This window comes from Myxine glutinosa, chromosome 3 (genome assembly GCF_964187855.1).
Source record: "Myxine glutinosa chromosome 3, kmMyxGlut1.1, whole genome shotgun sequence".
Taxonomy (NCBI): domain Eukaryota; kingdom Metazoa; phylum Chordata; class Myxini; order Myxiniformes; family Myxinidae; genus Myxine; species Myxine glutinosa.
This window is the reverse complement of record NC_136263.1, coordinates 118,897,792-118,923,644: the sequence shown is the minus strand read 5'-3', so window position 1 is coordinate 118,923,644 and position 25,853 is coordinate 118,897,792. Positions and strand designations below refer to the sequence as shown.

The following is a 25,853-nucleotide window of genomic DNA, read 5'->3' as shown; positions in this document are numbered from 1 at the left end:
ATCTCACTTATCCTTTAATTTGCTGGAATTTGCATTTGTTAATGTCCTTTAATGAAATGTTCTTTCATGTAGATTCATATAACTTCTGATTGTTTATGTTTATAGATGGTCATGTTCCTGCGGTCCCTTTTGCTCTATCCGTTCCTGCTTCCTTTCTCTTTCAGATTCGATACATCTCCCAGACTCAGGGCCTACCAGCGGAACACCTCCTCAATGCTGGCACCAAAACGACTCGCTTTTTTACCCGTGATACCAATGGTTCTTATCCCCTTTGGAGGCTTAAGGTAGGTCACAGGTAGACTGGATGCTTTGACACTTATTGTGTACTTCACTGTTTTTTGTTTTTGTTTGTGTACTAAGTCGAGACTCATATATGAGCTTAAATTAGAAAGCTATGTTATTAGATGGACATGTTATCAAGAAAGCTATGCAATCTTGTTCACCTTGTTCATTATAAATGAGGTAGGCCCTTCAGTAATGCAGCTCTTTATGATGTCTTTTTCTTTATTTCTGAAAGACGCAAGATGAGCATGAAACGGAGACTGGCATAAAGTCTAAGGAGGCACGGAAATACGTTTTCAATTGTGTGGATGATATGGGCCAGGTAAGAAATCTCTTCACTGACGGAGTTCCATTTTTGCGGAGCTCCGTATAATATGGAGTTCCATTTTTGCGGAGCTCCGTATAATATGGAGTTCCATTTTTGCACTCCATCTTAATTATTATCTTTATCATAACTAATAGATTGTGTTGAGACAAACAGTATAAATTTAGTGAATTAATGTAACCTGATGCACATTTCTATGTTTTGTTACCTTAATGTGTCTGGTGTTAGTTGTTAAAACTCATGTTCAGATGTGCCAGATATCTACCATTTAGCAGATTTCTACTTCAAAAAAAAATCTCTTAATTAGTTCCCTCTAAATTTCATTTCCGTATAGCCAGTAATCAAAATTGAAAGCACCACCAACTAGTACAGCTCCCCAGCCGTATGGACCAGGTCCGCCATTTCAATCATGGAGTGGTCTTCATCTGAGATTGCGCAAGCATCGTGTGCCAGGTGTTAAGGATCCTTATAAGGGGGGACATGACTGCAATAGTGCAGTATGCAGATGGTGAAATCAAAGGTTGTTTTTCATAATTGGCTTGTATGTAACAGTGTGTGTGTTCAAGTGCGTGTGGTTTCTCCATCTGCATATTGCAGTCACGTGATGCCCCCGTCCTGTTAAGAGGATACTTTAACACCTGGCACACGATGCTTGGACGTGAATTCTTCAATAAAGACCACCTGGTGGCCTAAACAGCGGACCTGAGCCTTGCCTGCATGGCAGCTCTACTAGGCCGTGGTCCCTTCATCTTTGAATATGGATTTTTTCAACTTCTTCCAGTCTTTTCTGAACTTGAATAGTCATTTTTTCCACCTCATTGACACTGGTCATGGAGATAGCAGATGTCAGGATGTTTGGTTACAAAACATGGAATTATAACCAAACATTCTGGGTTGTTTAGTTACAATTCCATGTGCATGGGAAATTTTAAAATAATTAAAACATTGTTTCAATGTTTATAAATTGTATGCACATTCTTTATTTTTTCAACATAATTTGAAAATGAAGTTTTTTTTTTAATGCGTAATATTATTCATATTTGAGTTGATTCTCCTGCCTACTGATATACGTCACTGTTAAATGAGCAGTCTTTTGTCTATTTTTGAATTATGCTGCATCATTATTATGGCTTACGCAATCTCCACTTTGTGAACACGGAGTGGCCATTCAAAACAACCTACTTTGGTGAGCAACATGTCTTGTTTGGCCACTTCTTGATCGTACAAAACAGTTCGTCATAACACAGACAAGGATTAATGCAGCAAGTTTATGTACTTGTTTCACAGTGGAGCACAGATGAGTGAATAATATTTTACTGAAACCTTGAAAGGTCAGAACATAAAGTTTGTTGTGTCTGGTAAGCTTGCGAACCCTGCTGTGGTTAGCTAGTGAGGAATGTGACTTTTGGTCATCATGGAAAGTTGACGTTGTTTTCTTATGACAACAACATGCAGATTTGAAAAAATAAACTACTACTACAGCTAAATGTTAAAGTAGTAGTTAAATCTTGGTAGTGGTAGTAGTAGTAGTAGTTGTAGTAGTTGTAGTAGTAGTAGTAGTATTGTCTGCTCACAAACATGCATCTTCTGCTCACAAACAGTAGTAGTATCAGTAGTATTAGTAGTAGTAGTAGTAGTATCAGTAGTAGTAGTAGTAGTAGTAGTAGTAGTAGTAGTAGTAGTAGTAGTAGTAGTAGTAGTCGTAGTAGTAGTAGTAGTGCTTTTGTTGGAAAGGTTATAGAGGTTTGTGCTCAGGACTCAGGAAAGCTCAGGCAAACATATGTTCCCAGTTTAATGTCGCTCAACTTCCTCATCCCTGCAAGTCCATGGTTTGAACCGCAGTAGACAAGGAAGAGCATTTTAAAGAGAAAGCACTACCAAGACAGGTGGAGAGTTAAAAGAACACCAAAAAACCAAAATGACACCTTTAAACAAATAATATCAAAGTACCTTGTGGGGAAACACTACAAAGTGCATTATTTACTGTCCAGACTTCTATAAAACTCCCGACAGATCGGGAATATTGTGCCGCCTTAAACTCCGAAGTGATCCGTGAACGCAACAAAGTTCCCAGGCATACAAAACTACACTGCACGACATTGCTTTCAATCTTCCACATTCTAGTTTTATATATTGCAAGTTTTGCAGATGCCAAAACAAAGTTACCCAAGAGATCCCATGATCGACTCTCTTTCTTCACCGGGTGGCCAAAAATAGAAAGTGTTGGGGAGAAGTGAAGCCAAAAACGCAAGAGCAGGTTTTTCACCAGCAAAAACACTGGTTGAAGACGCGGACATTGTAGGTATATGTGGTAAATGGTTTCTGCTTGCCCACAGAAGCAACATCCACGAGGAGTGTTTGCGAAGTGTTGCAGTAGAACTCCAGAACTTAGTGCCCCGTGAAGCAGCGTCCAACTTAGGTCCCCAACCACCCTCGGTGTTGGGTGGAGATAAAGAGATTCCCAACTTGGATGGACAGGCAAGGGAGGCAGAAGAACCTCATGCCGCAGAGTGTCGATGCGATTTGCTAACGCAACAAAGTGGAGTGAGTGGATTACCTGTACATATATTTCCTTCCTTGATGCATCGCAGAAGGGCACCCCAGCCATGCCAGGGACCTTGCTCATATTATGCGGAGGTGGCACAAGGAAAATATCGCATCCATGCGGTTTCATTGTGAAAGCCACGGTAGTAGGAGGGCAAACCTGCATAGCTTCCTCACCTTCGTAAGGGTTCTCCAGGTAATCCAGGCAAACAGGAGGCAGTGAATTTTTAAAGTCTGGGGTATCCTAAAAGGAACTATTATTGTCTGCAGGTCTATCCTTTCTGCAAGTTCCTCTGGTGAGAGAATGCCATTCTTCCCATCCTTTAGGAAATTGCCCACTGTAGATATATTTTCAACAAGAGTTTTCTCCTTACACTGATGGAAGCTAGCAGTGGGGCTTGTAGTAGAAGGTTCAAGAAAAGCGGCTCTTCCAGCAGATCTTTCCCTGGGTGGGGACCATTTGTTCTGGTCATTTCAATTATACACCAGGCCTTCAGCATTTCCTGATAAAAAGAAGGCAATGGGTCACTGGAAATGTTTTTGCGGTTGATACTGAAAATTTGCCTTTTATACCTTAGGCTGAGCACTTTACTGAAAAAAGTACGATGCCAGCGTGCACCATTGTGTTGTTGGGTTCGCATAAAGGTATCTTTTAATTGCCTGCAGCCTGAAGGTGTAAAAGTGGCTTCGAAGGCAGGGAAAGCCCTGTCCACCTTCAGCAAGAGGCACGCTCAGGATTCTGAGGGATACCCAATGCTTTCCATTCCAAAAGCAGTCCACCAACTTCCTTTGCATCTTCGCCAGAAACCAAACAGGAACACTTTGCAAGAAAGCCTGAACAACAGTTTGGGAAGGACAAATTGTTTCAGTAAAAGAGTTCTTCCTTGTAAAGTTAGGGTCCTTAATAATCCATTCCAATCTCTCAGCTTCACCTGCATTTTCCCTTCCAGAGTGCTCCAATTGCGAATTGATGAGCCATTAGGAGAGATTGACAAATAGACCCCCAAATGTTTGAGTTCCTGGTGAATGTTAATTGCTGGAACAGCATAGGGAGTTCACCAATCTGCATTGATCCAACCAGCAGTCCAGAGCTCTTCTGCCAATTTATTTGAGCAGACGATGCTGCCGATTAGAGTAGTAGTAGTAGTAGTAGTAGTAGTAGTAGTAGTAGTAGTAGTAGTAGTAATAGCGTCTTCTGCTCATAAAAATGACCTTCAGATTGTCTGTCTCTGTCTGTATTCTAAGTTCAAACGAATACTCTTATTTGCTCAAGGATTTCACTGGTGAACGTGTTGAATCGAGCATCTTAGTTATTTTTGCACTGGGTTCTTTCCCAAAATTTATAATGTCATTGCATGAGTGTTTTTGTTTGTATTTAAATGTGTGAGACCTTTAGCTGAACATAGGTTTTACCATCAAATAAAAAATAGAATTTGTCTTAATCAAACATACTGCATAAAATAGGTCACACACATATCAAGTTAAGAAACAATGAGTCCGTTACAGTTATTTGAAAAAAGTTGTGAAAAAATGTGTGCGGTAGATGTATAAAATCAGGAAGGATTATTGGCTTTTTATTTTTTGGCCAACTCAGCATTTTTTGCAATCTGTGCACTGCTGATCTTTCGCTACAGGTTAACGTATCTGTGGATCTGGAAGGCAGCGATCGGCTTGCCGAGAAGGCCGACCGACGACAGCTCATTGATCTGCTAAGACATATGCTCACAATAGACGCTGACAAGCGCGTCTCACCAATGGAGACACTCGGACATCCATTTGTGTCCATGCAACACTTGTTTGACTTTCCCCACAGCAACCAGTAAGGATTGATGCAAACCCAGAACACATGCAAAGAAAACCAATACTAATTATTTTCAAAGCACTTCACTGCAGAGTTAGCCTGGTGTTGGCTTAGCAGTTAGGGTGTGGACTTGGGATCCTCGGATCCTGAGTTTTAATCCTGGTTGATCGTTGAATTAATGCCAGGGGGGTTGTCTCAGCATGCCATCCTTCCGAGGTCGGCAAATTGAGTACCAGCTTGCTGAGATGAATGAGCCATTCGGGTATCCTGCGTCGGAGTGGCGACCTGTCCAGGATTGTGCCCAATAGCCAAGGAAACTGCTTCAGCAGACCTATGCATCGTCACGGCACGAAAAGGAATGGTCATCATCATGGTCATCATAGTCATCATCGTCATCACTGCAGAATTACCATTTGACATCATTCTAAGAATGTTTGGATCAAACAAGATTTAAAAGTTCCATAACATCTCCTTAAAATCCGTTTTACTCATTACTCTTGCCAGAGGAGAGGGTATTGCATTTATTGAGTCCGTTTGTTACTTGGCCCAAAAAAATTTTTGGACAAGTATGTTGATCACTCCGGTTTGTGTGTTTGTGTGTTTGTCTGTCCGCTCACTTATACTTGCCTTCAGGTAGCAATTTAAACCTATCTTCATGAAACTTCACCAAATGGTAGAAGAGTTAGTGGTCCGACAAAATCCTATATATTTTTGAGGTCGAAAGGTCAACATAGGCCAAAGGTCAACCACTTTTTTTCGAATTTCTAAAATCCTCAATTTTCATCTGATTGACTTGAAATTTTGAAAAGGATTTATATATCGGCTAACTGAATTCAACCACCAACTATTTTTGAGATCAGAATCGGCCAAAAGGTCAACATAGGCCAAAGGTCAACAACAATTTTAAATCTCTAAAATCCTCAATTTTCATCCAATTGACATGGAATTTGAATGGGATTTTCATATCAGCCAACTGAATTCAACCACAAACTATTTTTGAGATCAACATAGGCCAAAAGGACAACATAGGCCAAAGGTCAACCACTTTTTTTCAAATTTCTAAAATCCTCAATTTTCATCCTACCGAAACAAATTGAGGATTGACTCGAAATTTGAATAGGATTTTCAGATCAGCTAACTGAATTCAACCACCAACTCTTTTTGAGATCAACATAGGCCAAAAGGTCAACATAGGCCAAGGGTCAACAACCATTTCAAATTTCTAAACTCCTTAATTTTCATCCGATTGACTTGAAAATTGAATGGGATTTACATATTAGTTAACGGAATTCAACCAACAACTATTTTTGAGGTCAAAAGGATGCTCTACTGAGTGCCATTCTACTTTGTTCTGTTTTGCCAAGTGTTGCTCTATGAGTGATTTTTCATTTGTCTGTCTGTGTGTCTGTCTGTTTGTCCGTCTGTTTGTCCGCACAGAATGAATATGATTTTCTTTGCAATCGTTGATCCAATTGACAGGAAATTTTCACCTTTGGTGCACCTCCTCCTGTAGGATTTTTTTTAATGATAATGATGACGTCATAAGTCACGTGGTACAGGCGCCATCTTGGGAAACCAAAAAACCTTGCACCTCTATATCTCTGAAAGCACTGCGTAGAAAAAAATTTAGACATCACTCATTGTAAAGAACTCTCCATGCATAACATATGTTAATGATGTCATAGTTTGTCATAATTTGATGTCATAATTATGATGGTCATAATTATGATGTCATAATTTGACAAGTACAAAACTTTATCGATCAAGATGCAATTTTTTGAGCGTCACCTAGGGATAAATTGGTGAAAAAAAAAATGATGATCATTGAAAAATGATGATGATGTCATAAAAACAACTAAAACACGTCCTGGCGAGGGTCTGCAATCTCTGATTGCTCTTTCTTGTTATTCATGCACTAAATGAGGGTCATGTTTTTTTTTTAAATCTGCAGACGAATCATTACATGAAGCTTTTTATCATTCATTTATTTTCAACATTCATTTTTTAAACATTATTTTTCTTAGGAGACCATCATTCTCTTCCCTGCTCCTTTTCATTCATCTGACCATGTTCTTGTCAACGCCAGTATCTCTGTCTATTGTTAGAGAGGACCTCAGTGCCACAGAATCTGGCTGTTTACACAGGCCAGTTGGCAGGAACTGAGGATTTGACTGCCATCTCCACTGCGTCTGATATTGATTTAGACTTGGAATACTTTCTCTCAAAATCCGACTCTCTTTCATGCGCCAGTTTTATCTGTAGTGGTCATATCCATCCTTTCGTTTCCAGTGCACAGAATCATGCGGTGAAGCGGTTGCACTAAAGCAGCTCACTTTCTCAATGTGGAAGGCAACTGCAGGTCACTCCTTGTAAGGCTCACAAGTGGTGTGTGTACTCCCTTAGGCCAGCCAGAAACATCATCTTGCTAATCTCAAAGCTTTCAACCAGTCTCCTTCATCAAAGTCCTTGTGTCACCTTGTCAAGTCTATATCTGGTGTGTCCCTCTTTCCCCCCACCCCATCCTAGCGGCCTCACTGCAGGCGCTGCCTGACAAAAGGCAGAATGTCTCAACTCATTGTTTACCTCCAAATCTTGCTTACCCAATGACCCATCCAGCTCTGTCCCAATTATACCGCCTTGTACCCACTGCCAATTGGACTTTGTATCTTTCTCACCCTATAAGGTATGGGAAGTTATGCCCAACCTATGCTCTGCATCGGTGACAGGCCCAGATGGAATCAGTGCTTGTGTTGTCAATCCTCCTCTACTACTCTTGCCGTTCCTCAGTCTGCTGTCACTTTGCTGTCTGTCTTCCTTTTGCCGCTTCCTGTTTGCCTGGAAATCAGCTGACATTACTTGTATTCACAATGAGGGTTAAAAAACAGTTAATTTAAACTACAGTCAATGAAAGTAGGCACACTCCGAATTACAAGCAAATTCATGGAATCCATCAAATTGCCGATATCAAGTCTTTCCTCTTTTCAAACAACTTGATGTCGACCTTCAGTTTTGATTCCATCTCAGTCACTCAATTCTGGACTTTTGCTGCTTCGCTTTCAGCAAGAGTTAGAGGCCCAAAATGTCAAAAAGGGATCGGGACTGTCCCCCTTCACATATCTCTGGAATATACGTAGTAGTATGTCGGCTTTCCAAGCTCTCTACCTGTAGCATCTAAAAGACCTCTTTGGTGCTCTGGAAAACTTTGTCTTCATTTTGACTCCACATTGTGTTGTACTGTCACCCCATCCCACCTACTAACAGACAGCAGCGGTGCCACTCTCTTCTGACCAGGAATTGATTAGATGCTGGTCTGACAAATGGAAAAGTCACTCCAGAAGGATCATCAAACAAATCTCCATTTATATTTTCACAGTCAGCCAATGGAAGAGGAGCAGTCTCTTGAATGTCATGGCCTCACCATCAGCTACCACCTCTTGGCTGCCTATCTAGCAAAGCTGGCCTAAAAGGGCAGTCCGAGACTGAGTATCCTCTGTCATTCTAAGTCATTCCTTGTAAAATCAGAACTACTCACAACCTGCAATGCCTTTGTCCACAGCATAATATAGTGTTGCTCTCCTCAACGAGCTGGTGCCGCTGCATCATATCTGTCTGTCCTGGAATCTGTTGAATTGAAAGATCTCAACATTATTGGCACTTGCTGCACTGAGTTAGAAGTGTAAAGCCTGTTGCTCTCACATTGCATACAAGTTTGTGGTGTCTGTTTTTTTAACCACATTTCTTCCAATCACGCTCCCTCTGCTTTTGCAGTCCTCAGCTCTTCAGCTTATATATAGCTCCTCTTTCCTCCCCAGCTCCTGTAAGATGCACGAATTCTTCCAGTCACCCCTCCTAGTTAATTTCCCCAAATCCAGGCTTCTTGTCCACCGCTACATTTTTGTTCCTCTTTCCTCCCTTTTGTATAACTGCCCTCCCAGACACTGCCCCCCATCCTGACTCACAATTGTTTACACCGGAATTAACCATACCTAACCCAATCCTCTTACTTGCAGTTCACTGTGTTTTCTCCCCTTGTTGTCTCCTTTGTCCCTCCATTCACTCATTCCCTTGCTTGTTGTGCCACTGTTGCCTCACCGCCCTTCTCTGAGTTCATTGCCTTTTGGCCATCTTTTCACTTCCCTCTTCCTTGACAGAGAGATTTTGACCCAGATTCTCGACCCAGATTCTCGACCCAGATTTTGTATTTAATTTTTAATGAAGTATGCAAAGTTTGTGGCAGGGGTTGGTGTTCGAACCAATGTGAATATGGAGTGTATGTACGAATCTTGATCATTGAGGAAAGGAAAGAGGTGGTGTGGTGTGACATTGTAAGATTGTTAAACTCGATGAACATTTTATTTGCAGTTTTTCCCCAAGAATGCTTTTTTATTTTTGGTGGTGGCTTCTTTTTCCAAAATTTTATTTTTCATGACCGTAAAGTAAAGCTCGACCCAGACGTTAGTTGTTTTCTCTGTAGTTTTCATCCATTGTCATGCATTCTTTTCGGTAGCAAGTGGAATTCCTGAAATCATCAGAAGTCGATCAAAGTCATGTTTTGGGATCTCAATTTTGTTTTAGTAGGTGGTAGGGAAGGTGAACCTTTTGACTCACCGTTGTATGTGTTGAACACACCTGGAAATTTAAGTCATTTGTGTATTTGTTTGTGTTAGTTCCATTGTGTGTATGTGGCATGTGCTGATAGTTCCGATAGCTTTGACCATGAGAGGTAGGCCTTAATCTCACTATAATTCACCAAATGTCTGTGTGTCTGTCTGTCCGTCTGTTCCCAGGTACCGCAAAAACAGCTAAACCGATCGCAACAAAATTTTGGGTGGGTAATCCTGGGACCCCCTGGAGTAAAATATGCTATATTGTTTTTCAAATTTTTTCCAATTTTCCAATTTTTCCTTTTTCCAGTTTTTCCAAACACGATGGAATAATATTTACCGATATGAATAGTGATGTGGCTTTTATTGAAATTCTACAAATACTGTTTTGATTTTGATGATTTGTGTGTGATATGATTTGCATAAATCATGTCAAAATAAATCGTTTACATAAATCGTTTAAAATAAAAAAAGCCTTCAATTTCCGATATTTTGCCTTTTCATTTGGGCCTCCCAATTGAAGCCCCGCCAATAGGGCTGGTACCGTTGCTTGTATTATATAATATAAGAATTCATTTAATTGAGTGATCCTGAAATTTATAGTAGCATTGGAATTCTATACAATGTACACCAACAACCTGGTAGCTCGAGAAAAGGGTTCTGGCCTGTAAGTTTTTTTCCCATATGAATCCTTCACCTATAATGCTGGCAATGGAAATTCAAATTCAAATCCATATGTGTTTGTTCATTACCTCTGCCACCGAAAGTGGATGGAGTTTATGTTTTCACCCCTGTCTGCCTGTCTGTTTGTTTGTCTTTGTTTGTTTGTCTGTCTGTGAAGAGTATATCTCAAAATGTTATGGACAGATTCAGACGAAATTTAGTGGACAGGTTGAGTATGTGAGAAGGACAAAATTATTAGATTTTAGGGAAGGTTTGGTATTAGAATTTTAAAGTGATTATTCACCATTGAGAAATAGGGCAAAAAATGAAATAGGGCTATAGCACGATATCTCAAAACGTTATGGACAGATTTGGATGAAGATTGGTGGACAGGTTGGGTGTGTGACAAGGAAGAATTGATTCAATTTCGGTGAAGATGTGAATCCGCATCCACTTAAGAGTTTTTATTTTTATTTTACAAGAGATTCTTCACCATTGAGATATGGGGCCAAAACTGATATATTTGTCTATGAATATTCTTGTAATTCATGTAAAAATACACTGATCTTTATCAATGTCTTTGTTTTGCGTATGATATATGCAAAAGGTCCTACAGGAGCCTTAAATCGCTGTTAAAAACAAAAAACCGGAGTCAAACATGGACAGGTGGTTGAGTCAATCAAATATAGGGATATTGAGTGAGTGTAATTGAGCTGTTAGCTTTGACTTTTGTAGATTCTTAAGAATGGGGTTAGGTGGAGAAGTCCTGCATCTTGTAGAGCTGATAAATCACTGTTGACCTTTGACCTGCCTGTGTTGGAAAGAAGCAGACCCTGTGCATGAGATTCATGTGGTTGATGTGCTTCATATGATCCATGTGCTTCATGTCATGAGATGCTGATGGAGTTCAGGTCGATGGACTCCACGGCATCGAGGAGTACACGGTGTAATGCAGCCACACCTCACAAGTGGGAGAAACATTCCATTGCACTGCACAGAGAAGCTATGTCTTGTTTGAGGAGTACCAAGGAAAGACCTTGCCCTAGTGGAGAGTGCTCATACCGCATCTGGCTTTTGGAGCGACATCATAGTTGTAATATCTTAATCTACTACACGAGCATGGCACCAAAACCAGCAAGCGAGATATCACATATGCAAAATGGCAGTATTTTCCCCTTTACAACCTGCCCTATCTTTCCAACACCTCCTCTCTATCCTTGCACATCTGTACTTCAAACACATACAGTCACGTGAAAAAGTAAGTATACCCCATGTAAAGTTTTGACTTTTTCAACATATTTCAACATACAGCTATTTGATGTTCATTTTAACAATATTGATAGATAAAGGTGATATAATATAACAAATATCATGAAACATTTACATTTTGTAGTCCATTGTATAATTTAAATAAACATAAATGCAAATTTCGCAGGTGGAAAAAGTAAGTACACCCCGACATTTATCACTACTTCAAATACCTAAAATTAGAATCAGGTGCACCAGCTCAGGTGAAAATGATTAGAACATCGTTAGAGAGGATCTTGGAGGAACCTGTCTTATTTAAACCTCAGACATTTAGTTTGGTTTGCTCTTTGTTGTTGAAGTGTGCGGTGTCACCATGCCGAGATCAAAAGAGCTCTCGGAGGCCTTCAGAAAGAAGGTTATAGATGCCGACGAATCTGGGAAGGGATTTAGAAAGATCTCCAAACAATTTTAAATCAATCATTCGACTGTCCGGAAGATCATCTACAAGTGGAGAAGATTCCAAACAACTGCCAACGTGTTCAGGCCAGGCCGCCCCAGCAAGTTCAGCCCGAGAGCAGACCGCAAGATGCTGAAAGAAGTCTCTAAGAACCCCAGAATGTCATCACGTGACCTACAGGTAGCTCTTGCCACTGTTGATGTCAAAGTGCACGAGTCTACCGTTAGAAAGAGGCTGAACAAATTTGATCTACATGGGAGGTGTGCCAGGAGGAAACCTTTGCTGTCCAGAAAGAACAGGGCAAGACTAAAGTTTGCCAATGAACACCTAGGCAAAGACCAGCACTTCTGGAACAATGTGCTCTGGACAGATGAGTCAAAGGTAGAGCTATTTGGCCACAGTACCAGAAGACATGTTTGGCGAAAACCAAAGACAGCATTTGACCACAAGAACCTGATACCAACTATAAAGCATGGTGGTGGAAATATTATGGTTTGGGGCAGCTTTGCTGCATCAGGGCCTGGGCAGCTCACCATCATAGAATCCACGATGAATTCTTCATTGTACCAGAGGGTGCTTGAGGATAATGTGAGGCCATCTGTCGGAAAGTTGAAGCTCAACCGAAGGTGGACCTTGCAACATGAGAATGACCCTAAACATACCAGTAAATCCACCAAGGAATGCCTGAAAAGAAAGAAATGGAGGGTTCTGTAATGGCCAAGTCAAAGCCCGGATCTAAATCCCATCGAGATGTTGTGGGGGGATTTGAAACGAGCTGTGCATGCAAGAAACCCCTCAAACATCGCACAGCTGAAAGAATTCTGCATGGAGGAGTGGGCAAAAATTTCTCCCAGTCGATGTCAGAGACTGGTAGAAAGTTATAAGAAACGCCTACTCGAGGTTGTTTCTGCCAAAGGGGGTAACACCACCTATTAGAGCCAAGGGTGTACTTACTTTTTCCACATGTGAAATTTGCATTTATGTTTATTTAAATTATACAATGGACTACAAAATGTAAATGTTTCATGATATTTGTTATATTATATCACCTTTATCTATCAATATTGTTGAAATGAAGATCAAATAGCTGTATGTTGAAATATGTTGAAAAAGTCAAAATTTTGCATGGGGTGTACTTACTTTTTCACGTGACTGTATGTCCCCAAAGCCATGTGTTTCAGGACATTAGAGTAAAGATTTCCCTTGGTTGTTCAATGAACCGTTTCTTCCATCTCATCATTACCTCCATCACAGAAGGTGGATGGAGGTTATGTTTTCACACCTGTCTGTCCGACGTCTTTTTGTTTGTCTATATGTTTGTTTATGAACAGGATATGGATTCGGACAAAATTGTGTGGAGAGGTTGGGTGTGTGACAAAGATGAAATTATTAGAATTTGGTGAACATCCGGATCCGGATCCGGATACTACAATTTTTAAGGGATTCTTCACGATTGAGAGATAGGGCCAAAAACGACATACAGCATGATATTTCAAAACGTGCACGACTTATGGTAAAACTAGTTGGATGAGTTAGTCAGGCGATAAGAACAAGCCCATTCAATTTTGGTTCAAAACCGGATCCAGATCTGGCCTATCAGTGGGATAGAAGACGTAAACTGTTCAGCCTGGCGGAAGTATACATTCTACCAAGAGCCATTCTAGTTTTATATTGCCTTCTGCTCCTATAAGTTAAAGGCTCTCTTGCTAAACTAATGAAATGAATGAATGAATGAATGATCGTTTTAAGGCCATTTTCCCCACTAGAGCAGGGGTTAGCCTTGTGGGCCCCATGACAATCATGGTTCCCTGTTTGAGGCAATGTTTTTATGGCCAGATGCCCTTCCTGACGCCAACCCTTGGTCACGCTCTTACGATGCGCAGGGATACCGTGCCTTCCTGACGCCAACCCTTGGTCACGCTCTTACGATGCGCAGGGATACCGTGCCTTCCTGACGCCAACCCTTGGTCACGCTCTTACCATGCACAGGGATACTGTGTACCTATTCTAAATCGGGGTACACACCATGATCATTCATCCCAGCAAGTTGGTACTCAATTTGCCGACCTCAGAAGGATGACAAGCTGAGTCAACCCCCCTGGCATTAATTCAGCGATCGACCGGGATTCGAACCCAGGATCCTAGGATCCCAAGCCGGCACCCTAACCGCGAAGCCAACGCCAGGCTAAACTATTACTGAAAAGTAAAAATCAAATCTCTGACGTTGCTTTTGTTTTTAATTCAAAGATCCAACTTCAAACTAGTTATTTTAAGTATTTACATTGAATACTGCAGCACTGCTGCTGGTTCTAACATGGATACATGGTAGTGTTTTTTGACATGAGACATTTATCAAGACAATCATAAGTTCCATATTCTCCTTTCCATTGTTGCTGTTGTTGGTGTTCTTCTTCCGCTTCTTTTTCTTCCTCTTCTTCTTTTTCTTATTCATGAATTATACAAAAACCTTTCCACTGAAACGTTTGTGGGGGAGTTATAGCTGTATGTCTCATTACTTTTATCATTAAGAACTGGGGCTAATTATATGTCAATCAAACATGGGCATGAGGGACTAAAAAGAGGAGCCTTGTGATGTATGCGTAATGCCTTAATCATTGGTTTTACAAATATGGCCTATTACAACCTCACTCCTAATCTTTGCAGCATCAAGTCATGCTTCCATAATATGGAGGTGTGCCGGAGACGTGTACATCCTCTGGACTCGCTTGCACACAGTAATACTCCCTTCATGACCCAGGTGGCTCCGAGTACAACTAACAGCCTTACTGTCACGTTCAGCAGTCACCTTCAGCCAATACACAGTCAGGTATGAATGCACAGCCTCCGTTGTCCCTGCCGCCACCCCTTGTGCCAACTCGTGCATCACCACTTGCACCACCAACCCCACTGAGCACCACTAACCCTTTTATACCCAACTCACTGCTGTCCTTCTTGCAAAGAGACTCTTCAACCTTTAAGGTATAACAAATTAGCTTCTCCAAGCACACTTTATACAGACTTAAACAGCCAAGATATACAATGTGTAAGGATTCCACTACAAAAGGTTATAAAGGCACCACTTGTTTTCCTCAAACATAGGTCATTGTGCTGCCAGTATTTTGTGTAGATGATACTTCTATAGAGGAAGCCTCGAGCTGAGGGTGCGACTGTGGTGCAGATGCAATTGTTTTGCAATTAGAGCAGGAATTTGTTGTTTGGCCATGGTGCCGGCGATAGCTCACCTACTCTTCTCCAAAGCACCGTCGGGTCTTCAACGTCCACCAACTAATGGTGGCAGATGGAATGCCGTGAGGTGAGGGACGGATGAATCAAACACATTGATGAATCACCCTGCACTGCATGTGAAACCCTGGGATGACAGTTTTTACCTGGGTCGGGATTCAGACTGCTTCGAGCAGGTGTACAATCAGGCCTGCAAATTACCGATGTTTGAATTCCCATTCATCAATATAAGGTGGTCAACTAGTGACCCACGGTCCAATATAAGCTTGTATATATACTTAGACAAGCAAGATAGATTTTCGACTACAATATAATAATCTCTACCATAGTAAGAATATATATATATATTTTTTAGCTTTTCTTGGTTATTTTAGTTTCCAATGTCTGTTTTTTTAACACTTCAGTCGACTCATGTAGGAAATAAACAACAAGGGTTCATTTTTATTGGTTTGTCATAAACATTGTTTGTGAGATCTTCTTGTAAATAACGTGGACAACACCATGTCTGAATATGAGGGAGTCACGGTGGTTTGGTCCTCACATGTGCATTAAACAGACCGTGACAAAATGTAAACGGACAATGGGCAACGGTAGCTCATATTGCAGAAATCTTCAACAATGGACAGGAGAACAATGGACAAACTTTTACCTGAATAATGTGCCAAGCACTGCATTATATGCAAATCCTTCGAATCAGTGAATAAATGAATAATCTGCCAACGATGCTGCCTTGAACAATGGCAATGAAGCATGAACCAATATATCCAGTAAGGTCATTCACATTGCAACCCTACAGGATGGTAATTGGTTACAATATTTAGGGGCTGTACACTAAATACGTCACTCTTTTTGGTTGTTTTTTTTTTTTTGACATCCTTCTCCCTCCCCCGATTTCCTCCCTCCCCACGCCCCCCTGTGATGCTCGGTGTTGCTTTCCCTAACCTCCACCCAGAAAAATACATGACTGTGAGCGAGGGCAATGTCACCTTTTTAAAATTTCAATCAGCTTCCATTCTACGGGGTTTTTAAAAATCAGTGGCATCCAACAGCTCAGTCAATGAAATAGTGTTGCCTTCAGCTCCCTCCAAATTTTACCAAGAAAATCTAATTCAATCGAAGAAATCTAAAAAAAAATCCTGTTTTCTCCTTTTTGGAAATGCCATCTCATAGCTTCGAATTAATTATTTAAAGAGTACCTCTGCCATTTTTGGATAAATTCAGCTTAAATAAAGGTCTCTCTGAATTGACATATCCTGTCATGTTTATAAGAAATCTGAGACAGCTGCACCCTTGAAGATGAAGATGAAGATGGTGTCATATGACTGTGGCTTTGACATCCTCCTCCTCCTCCTCCTCCTCCTCCTCCTCCTCCTCCTCCTCCTCCTCCACCTCTGACACTCTATGATGTTCTGCAAAGCCATCTCCAAAGCGTCACGTGTTCTTATTTTATGTACTGTCCCTTGCACAATATTGTCCACTCCATCTGCATTGCAGGATAAAAAGTGCAATGCAAACATCTTGAGTTGCTAAGTCACACGTACATTGTGCCGAAGATGCAGACTGCTTTTGTCTCTGTGCCATACGTCTGTACTGTGCTGCCATTTTGAAACCCATCAATGTCACATGAATGTGGAAATGGGAGAACACTTTGTCTGATTGAAATGGCATATTGTACATTACTAGAGAAATACCCGTGCTAGGCACGGGTGGGAAGCCAGAAGCAAACAGGCAATGCAGATACGGTGAATGCTAAAGCATGAAACCAATAAATTCCACATTCCTGTAGCTCCTTCAGTCACACATCATGGAGAGCAAGTTAGTGAAGGACTTCCATGAAAAACGTACCTGTTCGCAAACAAACAGGTACGTTCACGTATAGAAACATCGATCGTGGGACCGTGGCGAATCTGCATATGGCGATGGCAAAATATCAGAAATTGAAGGCCTTTTTATTTTAAACGATTCATATAAACTTCCGTTGAATCATATCACACGCAAATCATCAAAATCTAAACATTATCTTTAGAATTTCAATAAAAGCCACATCACTGTTCATGTCGGTAAATATTATTCCATTGTCTTTCAAATAGTGATCGATACACTATGATCGTGATGATCGTGATCGTGAATCGTGATCGATAATCGTGTTCACAATCGCTGTGTCGTATGTACTCCCGATACGTGTACCAAATTCCCGATACGTGTAACTGTACCAAATCAACAGTTAAAAGGATTTTGAGCCGATAGGTGTTACGGCCTTGGCAAGATCGACGGAGACAGCGATCTGTTAGATCTGATCCTCCTTCATGCCGAAGTGCAGATCCTCCTTCATGCCACATCCGATCGATGCAGCTGTGCAGAGATCGGTGCAGCCATTGTACCTCACACGGTGCAGCGATCGGTGCAAACGTAGACTCCCACACAGCCACATCCTGCTGATACTTGCTCCCGAATGACGTTTCCGCATGACGGATGTTTATATAAATCGTTTAAAAGAAAAAAGGCTTCAATTTCCGATATTTAGCCTTTTCATTTGGGCCTCCCAATTGAAGCCCCGCCCATAGGGCGGGTACCGTTGCTCGACGTAAGAAGACGTCACAATGAACGTCGTGCGAACGCGAATGTTATGCGGGAGTCAAAACCTGAGAATGCTGGAGACTAAAGCTGAAATTGGGAAAACTAAATAGCCTATTTTACTCCTGGGGATCCCAGGATTACCCACCGAAAATATCTTTGCGATCGGTTCAGCAGTTTTTACGGTACCTTCGAACGGACAGACAGACAGACATATTGGTGAATTATAGTAAGATGTAGGTAGGACAAAATACTGGGTGATCGTAAGACCAACATCTTTGGTCTTCATTTCACTTTGTGTGTTTGTCATGCGGGTATTTTTTTTACCTTGATTGGCAAAATTTTTGGTTCTTGTCATTATTACTTCAACTTTACGAAGGCATAACTTTTAGGACATCATTTAAACTTTGAAGCAAAGGTTTTGGTAGACCGAGTTTGATATTTAATGTTCAACATCATTTCTTTGGGATGCAAACTTCCGTTACAAGCCTATTTAAATTAAACACAAATGTCACTTTATTCTTCGTAGAATGAAGAACGAGTCTTGCTCATGAAGGCTTTATTTCTTTATTTATTGTTGCATTACTTTATTCGTGCACTTTACTCTTACATTGTCGCAAAAGCATGGGAATGTTGGTCATACTCTTGCCGAAGTTATATGGCGCACCGCCAAGTCGTGAATGCTTATAAGCAGCCAAGAACCAGTCCTGGACAGGTGTCCTGGACAGGGATCCATCATCTGATCATCTGGACATCCTGATCGTCACTCCGTCACGGGGTGTGGAAATTTCCGCTGAACAGCCGTTGGAATCAAACGCATTCCAGTGAGAGCAATGTAACAAGGCTTTATCTGTTCAACCACCAAGCACAATTGGTGCACTGAAAGTTATTTTTGCACAGCAATGTTCCTTCTGTTTTTAGCTTACTCTCATCTTACAACCATTTTAAAATACTTATGTATTTGTGTTTATACGTTATTCTTTCACAGACGAACAACATAGCACCTAGAGGTCCCAAATTTTGGGTTTCGGTACTTCAGAATGTGGGCAAGGTTTTAAGCTAAGATACGTTGGCAAAATGTAACCACATTGAGGCTAATAACCCCATAGCTTTTCAATGCCCAACACGTCCCAAAACCACTGCCAGGAAAAGCTCATCCAGCCAGGCAGCACTGGGTATAGCTCCTGCTAGTACTGTACATGGATTAGGCCTAAAAGTTTTATTACTTTTTCCTGAATGTAGATTGAGATGAATGAAAGATCTGTAAGGCTTTTTATATTTCACAAAAGTGAATATTGCTCTTGATAACTCATGTTGGATTAGTACTGAGAATTAAACCCCAGCCGTGGCAAAATAACAACAGACGGGTTAACTCAGCCTGTCGACCTTTCGAGGTTGGTAGAATGAGTAAGAGATAAATTGATCGTTGATCTCGGGATAGCAGTGGTGTGCCCCTGGGATAGCAGTGGTGTGCTCCCCTATCCAAGTGTGAGAAGTGTTACGTGTTCCTCTACGATCTCCGGGGTCTCGGTACACCTCCGAACCCCGAGAGGAGCCACGGCAGAAAAATATGTTACTCTGTGTTAGAAATCAATAGTGAAACCACACCAATGATTATAAATGAACAAATAATATATTGAAAATCACACAGGAATAACGGTACAACAAAAGGCAATTAAGAGTGCACTCTATATACCATCAATAAAGTCAGAGAACTCACTGCTCCCAGCGAGTGAAAAGGACACTCCTCAATGTCTCTATAACCTTTTCCAAGCCGAATGTGATTCGCTCCAGCGGTCGCTAGGACGATATCCAGTCGAAGCCCGAATCTCACTCTCCAGTCGATATTCGAATCGCGTAAAGTTGACAATGGTGATCGCCCCACCGAAACTGTACAACGGCGCCCTTCAGAGGGGCACCTTCACCGCTCACTCAGTGAACCGCAACGTAATTGGAGACGAAGCGGTCGCACACACACATCCCCGACAAACGGTAGGATGTTGGGGTGAAGATGACGTGAGGCAAAACCTTCGTAGGTGTCCGAAGCGCGGGGTTCAAAATGGCCGACGGCTCTTACTTGAGCCGATGCGACTAGGCGAGGATTCGTCGAAATCTCAGCCCCCAAATCTGACTACGCAGATTTTCCACTCCAGCGATAATCCCTATCGCCGGATGTCCCTTCAAGGAACTCAAAATTCCCTCGTGACTTTCGGTAGACCAGCCTCACTATGGAGCCTTGACGTCACGCGTCTTCTCCAACTTTGCTCGCGCCGCCTCTTCCTCTTCACCTCCTTGTCTTCCGGTTCGGTTTCCTGTATCATTTTAAGTTAACCTTTTTAACTTTAGATAGCTGTTCCTGAATAATAAACCTTTTGAGAATAATAATAGTACGTAATATCAGAAATATGTCAAGTGGGTGAAAACCACAACAGCGGAAGTGACGAATCCGTAACAGAAGACAGTAAAAGAGGAGCCTTCGGGTCTCCTCTGACTTTGGTCGACACTTTTCTTTACCTTTAGAAGTGTGGGGGTGGTAGGGGGTTGGGTGGAGCTGCATTGGTGACAAAAGAATACAATTAAGGGAAAAAAAGAAGGAGATTTGTGTTAAAGAAGTATGGAGGGTGAGGAGGGAAGGAGGAAGAAGGTTTATGGGGTGTCAAAAATTGCATTTTTTTTTATAGTGACCTGGAAAAATATTCACCCCCAACCAATAATGCCACATTTAGATGTATTTTGTAGAATATTTTTTTCCAAATGAACTTTTTTATTCATAACTGGAGAGATCAAACTAAACACTGTTATAGTTGAAGAAGGTTGCATGTCAGGAATACTGGAAAAAAACATGTAGAATCAAAATTCACTGGTTACAAAAGTATTCATCCCCGAAGTGAGTACGTGGTGGAAGCACCTTTTGCAGCAATGACTGCTCTGAGTCTTTTTGGGTAGGTCTCGACCAGCTTTGCATAGTGAGAGGGTGAAATCTTTGTCCATTCTTCACCTGAAAATTGCTCTAGTTCTGCCACGTTTGATGGGGATCGTCGATGGACTGTACTCTTCAAGTCTCCATAAATGTTCAATTGGGTTCAAGTCAGGAATTTGACTGGGCCACTCAAGAACATTTATTTTCTTCTTATTCAGCCACTCCAGTGTGGCTTTAGTTTTATCCTTTGGATTATTGTCCTGCTGAAATGTGAATCTGCTACCCAGTGACTCAGACAGGTTTTTATTAAGGATTCTCCTGTACTTTGCACCGTCCATCTTCCCTTTTATCCTGACAAGCTTGCCAGTCCCTGCTGATGAAAAGCAGCCCCATAACATGATGCTGCCACCACCATGCTTGACAGTCGGGATGGTGTTGACTAGGTGATGTGCAGTGTTGGCTTGCGCCAGACATAACACTTTGAATTTCGACCAAAAAGTTCAATTTTTATCTTGTATGAAAACAAAACGTTTCTCCACATTCCAGCAGTTATCATTAAGATGCCTTATCGCAAACTCCATACGAACGTTTAGATGCATCTTTTCATTAATGGCTTCTTTCTTGCTACCTGTCCATTGAGGCCAACTTTGTGAAGGGAACCGGAAAATGTTGATTGATGAACACTGGCCCCCATCTCGGACATAGAGCCTTGCAGATCTTTCAAAGTCATTGTTGGATTTACAGGGACATCCCAAACTAGTTTCCTGCTTGCCCGGCTGCTGAAATTGGATGGGTGACCTGACCTGGGTATGGTCTGGGTGGTATGATACGTCTTCCACTTCCAAATGATGGCTATCACCATACTCAAAGGGACAATGAGTGACTTTCAAATATTCTTATAATCCTCTCCTGAACGGTGCTTCTCCACCACTTTATGTCTGACTTATTTGGAAAGCTCCTTGGCCTTCATGTTTGCCTTGTTGGTTGATCAAGTGAGTTGCACCTTAAAACTCCTTAGATAAGTGGGGGAGCTTAACTATTAAGTTAAACCACTGATTACATACAGGTGAAACTTATTACCTCCGCCACCAAAGGTGGATGGAGGTTATGTTTTCACCCCTGTCTGTCTGTCTGTCTGTCTGTTTGTTTATGAACAAGATATCTCAAAAAGTTGTGGACGGATTCGGACGAAATTTGGCAGAGATGTAGCATATGTGAAAAGGACGAAATGATTAAATTTTGGTGAATATCTGGATACGGATCCGGCTAGTAGGGTTTTTAAAGTGATTTTTCACCATCAGGAGATCGGGCCAAAAACTATACAAAGCAGGATATCTCAAAAAGTTGTGGATGGATGATTTTGATTAAATGTGATTCTGTGTTGTGATTTTCTGGTCTACTCTGGGATACAAAACGTAAACTGTTCACCTGGCAGAGGTATGCTCTCTACTGAGTGCCGTTCTGCTTAGGATTGTTTTTTAACCTTTGAAACAAACAATTTGTTGCTGAAGTGATTTAGGGTTAATTACGCAAAGCATTTGAATACTTGTGCAACTGAGAATCGTCTGATTTTCTCTGTTAATCAAACTTATTCACATTTTATCTGCATCCCTTTGGGGGAGTTTGTGAAGACTCTACATATTAAATTTGAATTCAAAGCATCATTAAATAAGCTCAGGTGGCATCAAAATGTGAAAACTCTGGAGGGGGGTGAATACTTTTGCAGGCATACATAGTTGCCCTGATTTAGATGACTTACTTTTGTTATTTCGGTGGGTCAGGAACTTCAACTAAAGTCCTGCTTTTCTGTGTGGTACTCGACTATGATTCAGCTTCAAATGTTATGATATTTTATTTGGGCAGTAACAATATCATGCCATTTATTGTGATAATATATTATCATGCTTTCTTTCATATCCATAGTTTTTACAATTTCAGTTTGATTTGCATGATAAAATGCACTTGTTTTCTTGCATTTGCAGGCCGGCTCGCTGGCTGCTGCAGCCCCACCACCAGCCGCTGCATTGTCCCTCATTGGGCCTGAGGTATCATCCATATTGGGGTATTCGTATCCTCCCGGCCCTCCCCTGGCTGCTGTGGCTCAGCGCGGGGTCACTCTGTCAGGGCACTCAGCACAGTTTGCCCCTCGGCCTGACCCTTTCCAGCAGACACTCATTGTCTGTCCACCAACTTTCACAGGTGAGGTTACACCTGGATGAAAAAAATACTCTTGAAGCTACTGTTTGATTAGTAATGTGTAAAGCCTCCACCGATGTACAATCCTGCAGTTCCTTCTCATGTCAGAGTAGGGTTTTTGCATTTACTGACGAAGCCTGCAAACTTTAGGCCTGTATTTTATCCCAGGTAGAGTGGGATTGCACTAAAACTGTATCACCACAGACACTGCATCTAATGCTGCCCTTCAAAGGGGATCTTCAGCTGGCTGTCCCATCTGTAATGTGGGTGGTGGGTGTACCAGATCCTATGGTATCCTGCAAGAGTTAGCATTTGGGCGAAAACATTTTGCCAGGTTTTAAATTTAGTTGTCGAAGCTGAGCATAAGGTTCACATCTCCTTGCCTCATTTTGACTCTTCCTATCTCATAATTGCTTGGGCTAAACCATAATTTATTTGGCTTAAATGTGAAAGTGTCAAAAAATTGAAGCACTACCAGCATTATTTTGTTACAATGGTTATCTTCTTCTTCTTCTTCTTCTGTTATTATATTTATCTTCTATATATATATTTTATATATATAAAAGAAAGTTTTTGTTTGTTTGTTTGTCTGCGCACACTAATCTCCTGAACGGTGAAAGATAGGAGGAAACCTCTAATACAAAAAATGTCTGGACGGGCCGGAGGAAGGTTATAGGCTAGGTGGCGAGGCCGGTCGAGGCCGCCTCGGCCAGGCTGGGCCCATTTCGCTATAAAAGCTGAGCTGAATTATAGTAGTCAATCTTCTACGGCCGCAAGTAAAAGCTGAATTATAGTAGTAAATTCATTCAAAAAGAACTAAAAATGTTGGGACGGGTCCCGGGAAGGTTATAGGCGAGGTGGCGAGGCCGGTCGAGGCCGCTTCGGCCGGGCTGGGCCAATTTCGCAATTACAAGCTGAGCTGAATTATAGTAGTCAATCTTCTACGGCTGCGAGTAAAAGCTGAATTATAGTAGTAAATTCATTCAAAAAGAACTAAAAATGTCGGGACGGGCCCCGGGAAGGTTATAGGCTCGGTGGCGAGGCCAGTCGAGGCCCACCATAAAAAAATCGGGGTTCAAGGGCGTCTATGGGGGGGGGGGGGGGAAGGGGAGGGGAGGTTTTGCCCAAAATTATAGCTTTCTGGTTTGCGACATCTCAAATTATATCATCACACCTCACTTCCCACAAAATGTCATTTTCTATGTTCATCAGTGAGAGAATCTTCAGCCGCTCTTGCTTCATGCTTTCTGTAGTTTCATCCCTTATATGCTTCAGCTTTGAGAAACTGCAAGTTTGAGACCATGAGGCATAAATACATTCGAAAAGCTATTTCCAGATCAGCAAAGACAACTTTCAATCCATGTTGCAAAAGTATTCGATACATGATCAATTCACTGCCACAGTCATGATTTTCAGCCTTATTATGGAAACCATCTATCAGCATACGATATGAATTGAACCATTTCATCAGCCAAGCTGTTCTCAATATCATCAGGACAACACTGTGCCAACCTGTCACAGTGACTTCAATTCTGCACTGTCCATTGTGGTCACTTTGGACAAAAAAACAAATTTAGTACACACCGCTTTATGGTAAGCCAGTCCATTATTCAGCTGATCAATAATAGTTATAAAGCTAAACCTTGAATAATCATCAGTTAGGAAATTAATTATTGGGCAATACTATATACAGACAACCCCTAGTGTTGGCTTAACGGTTCGGGTGCTGGCTTGAGACTCTAGGGTCCTGAGTTCATATCACGGTTGGTCATTGAATTAACACCAGGTGGGGTTGACTCAACCTGTCATTCTTCCGTGGTCGGCAAAATGAGTACCAGCTTATGGGGATGAATGAGTCATTCGAGTGTCTTACGTAGGAGTGACGCCTCAACCAGGGTTGTGCCCAATAGTCAAGAAACTGCTTCGGCAGCCATATGCATCAAATGATGCAAGAATGGACATCATATATATACAGTCACGTGAAAAAGTAAGTACACCCCAAGTAAAGTTTGGACTTTTTCAACATATTTCAACATACAGCTATTTGATCTTCATTTCAACAATATTGATAGATAAAGGTGATATAATATAACAAATATCATGAAACATTATATTTTGTAGTCCATCGTATAATTTAAATAAACATAAATGCAAATTTCGCATGTGGAAAAAGTAAGTACACCCTTAGCTCGAATAGGTGGTATTGCCCCCTTTGGCAGAAACAACCTCAAATCGGCGTTTCTTATAACTGTCTACCAGTCGCTGACATCGACTGGGAGAAATTTTTGCCCACTCCTCTATGCAGAATTCTTTCAGCTGTGCGATGTTTGAGGGGTTTCTTGCATGCACAGCTCGTTTCAAATCCCCCCACAACATCTCGATGGGATTTACATCCGGGCTTTGACTTGGCCATTCCAGAACCCTCTATTTCTTTCTTTTCAGCCATTCCTTGGTGGATTTACTGGTATGTTTAGGGTCATTGTCATGGTGCAAGGTGCACCTTCGGTTGAGCTTCAACTTTCCGACAGATGGCCTCACATTATCCTCAAGCACCCTGTGGTACAATGAAGAATTCATAGTGGATTCTATGATGGTGAGCTGCCCAGGCCCTGATGCAGCAAAGCTGCCCCAAACCATAATATTTCCACCACCATGCTTTACAGTTGGTATCAGGGTCTTGTGGTCAAATGCTGTCTTTGGTTTTCGCCAAACATGTCTTCTGGTACTGTGGCCAAATAGCTCTACCTTTGACTCGTCTGTCCAGAGCACATTGTTCCAGAAGTGCTGGTCTTTGCCTAGGTGTTCATTGGCAAACTTTAGTCTTGCCCTGATGTTCTTTCTGGACAGCAAAGGTTTCCTCCTGGCACACCTCCCATGTAGATCAAATTTGTGCAGCCTCTTTCTAATGGTAGACTTGTGCACTTTGACATCAACAGTGGCAAGAGCTACCTGTAGGTCCCATGATGACATTCTGGGGTTCTTAGAGACTTCTTTCA

General features: G+C 41.6%; 1 protein-coding gene across 3 annotated transcripts in view; it reads left to right on the top strand.

The window, feature by feature from the left end:
* The window catches only part of LOC137423243 (homeodomain-interacting protein kinase 2), a 143,112-nt gene that overhangs the window by 75,638 nt on the left and 41,621 nt on the right, over nt 1-25,853 (top strand). For all 3 annotated transcript variants that reach the window (XM_068110166.2, XM_068110165.2, XM_078774496.1), the window contains exons 4-8: nt 165-284; nt 518-604; nt 4,786-4,970; nt 14,589-14,751; nt 22,644-22,860. In XM_068110166.2, the coding sequence (XP_067966267.2) occupies nt 165-284; nt 518-604; nt 4,786-4,970; nt 14,589-14,751; nt 22,644-22,860 (772 nt within the window). The remainder of the gene's footprint in view (nt 1-164; nt 285-517; nt 605-4,785; nt 4,971-14,588; nt 14,752-22,643; nt 22,861-25,853) is intronic.